The 9,747-nt window shown below is 30.7% G+C and overlaps 2 protein-coding genes across 2 annotated transcripts; both read right to left on the minus strand.

Annotated features, from left to right (window-relative positions):
• Nucleotides 1–794: 794 nt before the first annotated feature.
• Nucleotides 795–3,516, minus strand: LOC125854664 (glucan endo-1,3-beta-glucosidase 8-like). Its single transcript, XM_049534250.1, has 3 exons — nucleotides 3,191–3,516; nucleotides 1,895–2,597; nucleotides 795–1,163 (listed from the first exon to the last, which is right to left on the minus strand). The coding sequence occupies exons 1-3, from the start codon at nucleotides 3,514–3,516 to the stop codon at nucleotides 795–797; spliced, it is 1,398 nt and encodes a 465-aa protein (XP_049390207.1).
• Nucleotides 3,517–6,081: 2,565 nt separating this feature from the next.
• Nucleotides 6,082–8,293, minus strand: LOC125854663 (glucan endo-1,3-beta-glucosidase 8-like). Its single transcript, XM_049534249.1, has 3 exons — nucleotides 7,965–8,293; nucleotides 7,159–7,861; nucleotides 6,082–6,483 (listed from the first exon to the last, which is right to left on the minus strand). Exons 1-3 carry the CDS (start codon nucleotides 8,291–8,293, stop codon nucleotides 6,118–6,120), a joined length of 1,398 nt encoding a protein of 465 aa, XP_049390206.1. The 3' UTR covers nucleotides 6,082–6,117.
• Nucleotides 8,294–9,747: the final 1,454 nt, after the last annotated feature.

Raw genomic sequence — 9,747 nt, forward strand, 5'->3', positions numbered from 1 at the left:
TTATCTTTTGTTATTTTCAGATCAAGTATAAAGAGTAATTTTCTTTTGATTAGAGAATTAAAAAAAGATTATTTGAAATATCATAATTCAATACATAGCAGCGATCATACTATCATTTTCAATTGAAAAAACCTTTATAATAAAATTTCATCAATCGTATCATCGAGAGGAAGACCATTGATTGGAGAATATAGCTGAAAATCTAGACAAACTCAAACATTGAACCCAACTTAGAAACCCTGTTTAACCTCGCTAAGTTTATTTTTGAGATAAAACTAATAATCCGTGTAGTTGAACGTAACATACACAACTTATTACATACATTTCTTTTCTTGGTAAAAAATTAAACTTCCGTTGATATATATACTTGTCACCAACTTTGAATTTGTTGAAACACTTTTTCTTCAATTTTCACTTATTAAAGTATTTTCTCTCTAACATTTCAATTAATGTTAATACACTTTCTCATTAACCTTCAATCCCCCCATCATTCTAGGTTATCATAAGGTGAAATGTTTTATTGAAATTAGAACATTTGTCTCAATTAGTTCATTCCTTCACTTTTGTGATCTTGGTATTTAAGTTAAATTTTTTTTCATAGTTTCTTTCAAATCTAACCGATAGAAATTGTTACGATATTTGTTTTTTTTTTTAACAAAAAACAAAAAACGTTCTTTTCTGACAAATTTAAAGAATCAAAACTCAGCAGAAACATATTTTTTTAAAAACAAAAAAACTAATTCGAATCGATACCCTTTTTTTTCTCTAGAATGTTCCACATGATACCACTAAAGTCAAATTTTTAATGATATCATAGCATTACCAGCCACTTGATCTTGGAATGACAATATCTCAATAGGAAACACACATTTTTCTACAGAAGGATTTATTGTTGTAATTTTACCTAAACCATTAAAATTACAATATTCTTCACTTTGCTTATTCTTTTGGAAGTATGCATTAAAAGCATAAGAAATTTTAGATTCATCACTTAGTTCACCACATGAAGCTCCTTGTTCCAATTTTGTACAATCTGCTTCTTCACATGCAATGTTGTAATTCTTCTTCGCCAAATCCATGTTACTTTTGTCCCCATCGAACATGCACCATCGATTTGGCATTGTCACAATGCCCTTAGCTTGAGTGGGATATTCGTCTCGGTCCTATAATTAGAGGTGACAAAATTAGTTCATAAGAATATGAGTTTGCTCAATTCGTGTTTAGGCAGGTAAATCATCAGTTCATTTATTAACTCAGCTTGTCCTTAACATGTTCAAAATTCAACTCACCTAAAAATTGAGATGATGTAGGGCAAGTATGTAGCCCAAACAAATCCATGAGAAACTTTGTCAAAATTGTTTTTTTTGTTATGAAGGAAACAAAAATTAAAATTTGACCTGAGTTGGGGCTGGTTAAGTTATGAGTCATGTTTAGTCTATTTGACCTAGTTCATCGTAGCTCAACTAACTTTATGTTGGTAGATATATATATAAAATACCCATCAACCACTTTTCAATGTTGTAATTAGAAAAGTAGCCATTGTCGTATTGAATTTTCAAATTTCACTGGTGAAACTCTGCAACAACCACTACAAGAAAAGTGTGAATTACATGGGGATTAGTATGAAAATTTGCAGGAAAATTATCCTCAGAAAAATCTCCATATAATTCACACTTTTCTTGTAGTTAACATCCTAGAGTGATGTCAAATACGTGAAATTTGAAACTTTTTCAATTAAGAGGATGAAAAGTGTGTGTTTGTGAATTTAGTTAAACTCTTTTGGCTAGAGGTGAGCAATGACTCGTTTATTAATTCAAATTAAATCTAAATCACTCATTTGACATGTGTTTTGTTAATTCAAATTAAATCTAAATCGCTCATTTGACATGTGTACCTGTAATGAGAAATCAATCTTGTACTTTGGATTTCCATCTGCCTCATAAATGCCCCAATGTCTTTGAAATGCACCAAATTTTGTAGGAAACTCAGTCTCATCTGACAAGCTATGAAGATATGTGTCTATTGGCCCTGGCCTAAGTGGTGTCCCTTTATTTGATGCTATAAATTTCAATAACCCCTTATGAAATCTCTCTGCATTTTTAAGATTTGCATATGGATATCCATCGGTAGGCCATCCAATTTGACCAATCATAATTTTCATATCAGGATATCCCGCTTTCTTTATTGCCCACACAATGGAATCTATCATTAACTCCACTGCATTTGTGTACGTGACATTACCATCTTGAATCTTGAAATTGCTCATGTTATCGAAAAATGTGAATTCTATGGGGTAATTAAGTACATCCCTAACCATTTGGATAGGGAACATGTTCAATAGAAAAGGTGTGCCTGTTCGGTTGAAGAACTTTAGTGATTCGAGCATCAATCCTTTTATGTCATCGCGAAAGTCTGATTTTGATGGGACTTTCGCGATAGTTATGACATCCATGCCATGAGCGGTCGTTGTTGAGACATACCCTAAGTTCATCTCGTCTAGAGCTTCTCGTACGATTGATATCACATTCACCACTTGATAGTTCGTTGCATCTTTCAAGAATGTATTTGAAAATGGCTCAGCTCCAATACATAGTTCCCTAAAGAAATTAATCAGAGAAAATTAAATAATAAAATCAACACAAAGTTTTATAGATTAACATCACCCAGCTATTTGGTCAGGCTTTCAAAATCTGCTTCTTAATTACCCGTTTGCTAGCATATTTAGCCAAAGTTACCAAAAAGTATTTTTGGAGGGTATATAGTTGTTTGTACATAACTAATAAAATTCAAAAGCATTTTTACCAATGTTAGTGCAATAATTTGGGCCTGGTTAAGGTTTCAAAAGTTCTCATTAGGAAAAACTACAGTTTCTACCTATTTTTTTGGAAATTAGCTTTCTAAAACAAGCACTTTTAAAGAAAAATAAATACTTTTGATTTATAAAAATTAAACTTGACCAAACAGACTAGTACGTTTGACTCATCAATTTGAAAAAGTACCTTACTTGTCAACATGAGAACAACAAGTTATGTTTGGTCGTTGTTCCAAAAATGCTTTTTGGGAAAAACTATTTTTTTCAACTTCTACGACTATATTCAACGTTGTGCTTCCCTTAAAAACTTGAACAAACAGGCAATAAAATAAAATTAATGTAAAAAAAAAATAGAAAGAAAAGGAATGCATTACATACACTATGTTGACACCTTTGTTGATAGGTAGCTTGACTTTATCATTTATCCATGCATAGGCAAGATCTTTCCTATTTATAAGATTTACATTTCTATTTGTAAGAGTAATAACAATGCTAATGTTAGTGGCAGAAAAAATTTGAACAATATCAGAGGCTGAAGTCATTAATCTCAATGCTGGAATCTTGTTTTGTAAAAGCAAATCAACAACCATTGATGGAACTAATTGTTGTGATTGTTGTCTGCCCCATGTGATGCCCACAAAGCTATTTACACTTCTTGTCATGAATAAAACCATGATCATTATGCCCATGGTAATTAGCCTCATCTTGCGTGATGTCAGAAATTTTAATAAGAAGATTCGGGGAAAAAAATTGTTACAAGTAGGGTTCACCTTTTTACCAAGAAGAATCGGAAAAAAAAAATCCACAAGGAATATTGAGACCTGTGACACAAAGCAATTCTTGAATCACCTTGGTTATCACGCTAAAGTTTTTTTGTTTTTGGTTTTTAAATAAGATTCAATCTTATATTTACCTTATTTGTGCAACATGATTTTCTGATAGAAGATTCAATTGGATGCCTTTGGATCATCATATAACTCTGCCATTGATAGTACACAAAATGATATTCAATTCTATGGTCTCTCCAAATTATATTTGAAAATCCCAAAAGAAGGTTACTTACTTCTACATGGATAAAAGAGGTTAAGTATGGGGGGATTAAAAGGTAGATATTATAAAGTTTTTCTCTTTTTAAGGATGAGTTTTTCATAGAAAAAGTAAGAAAAAAAAACAAATAACGTTTATGATTGGCTACTTATGTCCGTTTATTATGGGCTTGCATCTAAGGTTATAAGTTGATGGAGCTAACATCAATACAATTAATCTTAAATAAATATAATATGTTGGTGTATATGCATTTTATTAAAAAAATAAAATATGAAGTGCATATGATAGTGAGTACAAATTATGGTAAAAGATGACTATTAGTTCTTGTAACTTATATGATCATTAGTTCTTCTAACTCCAATGGTCATTAGTTTCTTGTAACTCATATGACAATTATTTTATTATAACTTATAATATAACATCTATCACATTTATCTACCCACATTATTACGTACCCTTCATTCTACCCGTTGATTACATGGAAGTGCGCTTTTTCACCTATACATATCGGTGTTTCTTCCTTTGTGAAGGAATGAAAGAAAGATAAGAAGTGTGAAATAATATATTGTAGTATGTAATACTGAAAGAGAGAGTTGAGACAGAGTTGAGACAGAGAAAAATTTTCAAGTCTTCAATTGTATTCACTAAATAAAAGAGAATATTTATATGTTGAAGGAAGATGTTTGTTCGTATGTGGAGCTTTGGACTCTTCAACTAAATCCAAAGTTGCTTGAGTTGTACGACATTGTTGAGTTGTACGACGTTGTTGAGTTGTTGTATACCGACGGGGACAAGTCAAGAGTATCATTGTTGCAAATTGAATCGGTGTAGATTATGCCATAGGGGAGTTGAATCTCCTTAAAGAGAGCGAGATATCCGCGCCTCATCCTAAATGATCTATTTATTCATTTTTTATTATTTTATTTTTCAGTTGTAATTTATTATATTTGTGATAAATTACACCAACATAATCTTGCATAAAATATAATTATATATTGCTTACCATAATTAAGTAATAAAGAGTATATATAAAAGATATATCTTATATTTATAAGGTACCCAAAACTTTCTTTTGGGGTGTATAGAGCCTAGAATAGAAGCTCCTCTTAAATATTTATTCAGTTTTATTTTATTTGGCTTCTATATTAAAAATAGATGTTTTAAATTAATTTTTCGTTCATTTTTACTTTTCCGCTATATTATAAAAAAGATGACCATTTTAGAAAATTAAGTGATAGTTTATTATTTTTAATTTTATCTATTTTATCCTTATATTGTATACTCTTCATTTTTCAATATTTAGATGACTTAGAATAAATGGAGGTGATATGATAAAATTATCATTTTATTTGATGCTTCTTAAAGGTGTGAAACATAGCCATAAACTCTGTTCATGTGCCCAACTCTTTTACTTTTTGTTTTACTCGGATGTATTGATTTTACTAAATTAATCTTATTAATGAAAATAAAGTAATCATTATTTGAATATTGATCGTTATTCATTTTGTTGAAAGATGGGAAAAATATTTATCAATGTGTCATGTCATCTATGTTCACGTTGCACTTGATAAAAATTAATGTGTCGTGTGACATTTTCTAAATTTTCTAAAGGACTCCTGCACAACATTTATCAGTCATATTTTTTTTTTGACTATTCCATTCATATTCTATTTAATACTCTTTTTATTTTCACCGCGATGTTTAAGCATTTAGTGATAATTTTCATCTGTCTTATTCTCTCTGTTCAATAATAATTGTCTATTATTGACTTGACACATACCTTAAAAACAATAAATAATTGGGTAAGATTACTATATTACCCTTTGAATATATTAAATTTAAAGCTTAGATATTGAATAGTATTTAATTGTAAGGGTAAAATAGACAAAAGGGGTAAATTATCTCTTGATTTTTCAAACTGAACAAATATAATATTGTTATTCACCCATTTTTAGTATAGTAGGCAAGTAAAGATGAACATATGGATTATATGACTTTTTTTGGGGATATTGTTGTCCAATTCAGCCTTTTAAATGACATATGGAGTTTAACTTTTGTACGGTACATAATTTCTACATCATCAGATCACCCAAATGATATATGTAAACTTCTTTAAATTTATGTGAGATTTGAAATTTTAAAAATAAGATTCGTTACATGTCATAATAGAAAAAAAATGATATGATCTGGCATACATTGACAATGTATATTACTTAAAACTCACAATGAAATACAACTTCATTTCCATTTTTTGTTCTTCAAATTCTTAAAATCATACCATTTTGAACCCTTTGATCTTGGAATGACAATATCTCAATGGGAAACTCACAATTTGTCGCAGAGGGATTTGTTGCTACAACTTGGCCTAAACCATCAAAATCACAAGCTTTTACTTCTTGTTTGTTCTTTTGAAAAAATGCATTCATAGCATATGAAACTTTGGAAGCAAAACTTAGTCCATCACATGAAGCTCCTTTTTCCAATTGTGAACAATCTGAATCTTGGCATGCTAAATCATAATTCTTATTCACCAACTCCACGTTTGATGTGTCCCCATTGAACTTGCACCATCGATTTGGCATTTTCACAATGCCCTTAGCTTGTGTAGGTAACTCGTTGCGACCCTGTAATTAGAGATGATAAAATCAACTCATGAAAATATAACTTGACTCGTCTAAGTGTAGTCTATCAAAAAGTTGGACTAATTTAGGCTAAATATGTGACCCAATTGACTAATGAAACCTTGCTAAAATCTTCTAATAAAAATAGTTTTTGTTCAATATTTTATACATAGCTATAACAAAAAAGAATTTTCTATTATTAGTTTATTAAAAAAAACAAAAACAAAAGTTTTGGTAAGGGTTTGGGAATGGATTATGACTCATTGTCTAACCTATCTCAACCAAGTAACATTTGGGTAGGATTGAACAATAATTCATTTATTGTACAATTCATTTTGACCATTGATTTACTAAACTGACACTTTTGATCCCGCTTACCTCATGGAAAAAACTTCAAGCAGGATTTTTTTTTTCACTCTTGACCTTGAAGATTTATCCACATGTCAAGTCGGGATCAAAAGTTTAAGATCAGTCATCTTTAAATGTTATTGAGTGTAATTTCCTGCATTTTGACTAACTCAAATTTGGGTAACATTCACTAAGTCAACTTTTCACTTGTATAATTGAAGTCATGGCGTTTAACTTGTGATATTTGAAATTTTGTCACAATGACCATTTTTCATATACACTATTATTGTTATTGTAATTCAGTTCAAATCGATCATTTGACACTCTTACCTGTAATGAGAAATCAATCTTGTACTTTGGATTGCCATCTGCCTCGTAAATACCCCAATGTCTTTGAAATGTACCAAATACCTTGTGAAATTGATTCTCATCACACAAGCTGTGAAGATATATGTCAAGTGGCCCTGGCTTCATTGGTGTCCCTTTTTTTGATGTTATAAATTTCAATAACCCCTTGTGAAATCTCTCTGCATTTTTAATATTTGCATGTGGATATCCATCCGTAGGCCATCCAATTTGAGCAATCATAATTTTCATATTGCCATATCCTGCTTTTTTTATAGCCCACGCAACGGAATCGATCATTAACTCCACAGCGTTTGTGTACGTAATGTTACCATCTTCAATTTTGAACCCGCTATTATTATCAAAGAACGCAAACTCGATGGTGTAATTCATTACGTCTTTAACGAAATGGATTGGGAACAAGATAAGAAGAAAGGGAGCTCCGGTTCGATTGAACTCCGCTAGTGATTCGATCATTTGTACTTTTATGTCATCGCGAAAGTCTGCCTCCGATGGAAATTTTGTATGATTCAATACATCCATGCCATGTGCGGTCGTTGTTCTAACGTACCCTAAACCCATCTCATCGAGACTTTCTCGCATGAGTTTTAACACGGACACCACATTGTAGTTCGTCGCTTTTTTCAAGAATGTATTAGAAAATGGTTCAGACCCAACCGTTAGTTCCCTGAAGAAATAAAAAGGACACATATGTCAAAAACATTTTCGACAAGTCAATTTCAGATAGTAGAATTATATAATTCAAATAATAATAATGATAAATTACTTACACTATATTTGCACCTTTGTTGATTGGATCCTTGATTCTATCATTTACCCAATTATATGCAAGGTCTTTCCTATTTGCTTGATACATAAATGAATTTCCCATAGTAACACTAACACTAATATTAGTGGCTGAAAATATTTCAATAATATCATATCCTGAAGTCATTAATCTCAATTGTGAAATTTTATTTTGTAAAAGCAAATCAACAACCATAGATGGAACCAATTGTTGTGTTTGTTGCCTTCCCCATGTGATGCCCACAAAACTATTCACTTGTGTTGCCATGACCAAAACCATGAAACATATGCCTATGTTAATTATTAGCCTCATCAGGGGCGATGTCAGGAATTTTAACAAGGAGATTTTGATAGAAAAACCTAAAATGTTACGATTGGGATTTGGACCTGCAATATGAAATAATTCTTGAGTCACATATACCAACTCGTTAAAAGTTGTCTTTTTTCAAGAATCAATAATTTGTATATATAAAAAAACAAAAAAGAAACTTGTGTTTACCTTATTTTTGGAATACAATATGATTTTCTGACAAAAGATTTAAGTTGAATTAGTCCCCTTAGGATGATGTAACTCTGCCATTGATGATACCAAAATTTTTTTGCTAAAAATGTTTGTTTTTCAAAGAAGTTTAACAATTTATTTATATTATTTTTACCTTAATCCTGCGGCATAATTTACCGCAGAAATTCAATTGAATCCTTTCGGATCATGCAACTAGAATGAATTTCTATGGGTTCTCCTGATCATATTTGAAGATCCCACTAAAGGAGGTTGCTTTTACATGGATAAAAGAGGTTAAATATGAGTTACCAAATTTGAAGATAGAAAAATGTGAAGTCTTTTTTTTTAAGGGGATCAGTTTTGTCATAGAAAAAGGAAGGGAAAAAAATAACGTAATATATGGGGTAACCCGCTTATTATGGGCATGCATCTAAATATATGTATAAAAAAATATCACAAAAATATCTATATTAATTTGATGTAAATATCTTGTACAAATAATATTTACCAATTAGCATCACTCATTTGTTTCAGTTTAGTTTAGAGCCAGAATCATTATTCAACTTCAATAATTGTTTTATATCATGAGTGGTCATGATATAAATTAAAACATATTGGTAGTTAGCCACATTATAAAAATAAAACAAGAATTCAAACAAATTGGTTGAGGTTTATCACTTCTAGATCCACTATCAGTCGTCGTAGTTCATATTAATGAAAAAAATGAAAAGGGAAATTGAAATTTGAATATTCATCGTTATAAAAATATCCACATATACTTTATATACTATAACCTACGAGTGGGTAAACCAATTCGTAACCCAGAACAGAAAGTAATGAGTGTAAAGGTAGAAACAAAGCGGAAGCGACAATTAAATAACAAAGATAGACGAACAAGCGGAAGCAAACCAATATATATATAATAAAAGATCCCTTACAGACAGTGGCGGAGCCAGGAATTTCACGAAGAGTGTCCAGAAATTGCACAACAAAAGGTATTTTTAAAAAGGGAAAAAATTGTTGCTAGTGAACAAAAGGTCTTTTTAAAAAAAAATGTTGCTAGTGAACAAAATGTCTTTTTAAAAAGAGGTCATTTTAAAAAGGGGAAAAATTGTTGCTAGTGAGCGAAAGGTCTTTTTAAAAAGATTGTTGCTACTTGCTAGTGAGATTCGAATGCGCAATCACTAACTCAATTGAATGATCCGAAAGGGTGTCCAAAATATGTTATTTAATCACTTCGTATATATATATATATATATATATAT

This window comes from Solanum stenotomum, chromosome 2, assembly GCF_019186545.1.
Source record: "Solanum stenotomum isolate F172 chromosome 2, ASM1918654v1, whole genome shotgun sequence".
Lineage (NCBI taxonomy): Eukaryota > Viridiplantae > Streptophyta > Magnoliopsida > Solanales > Solanaceae > Solanum > Solanum stenotomum.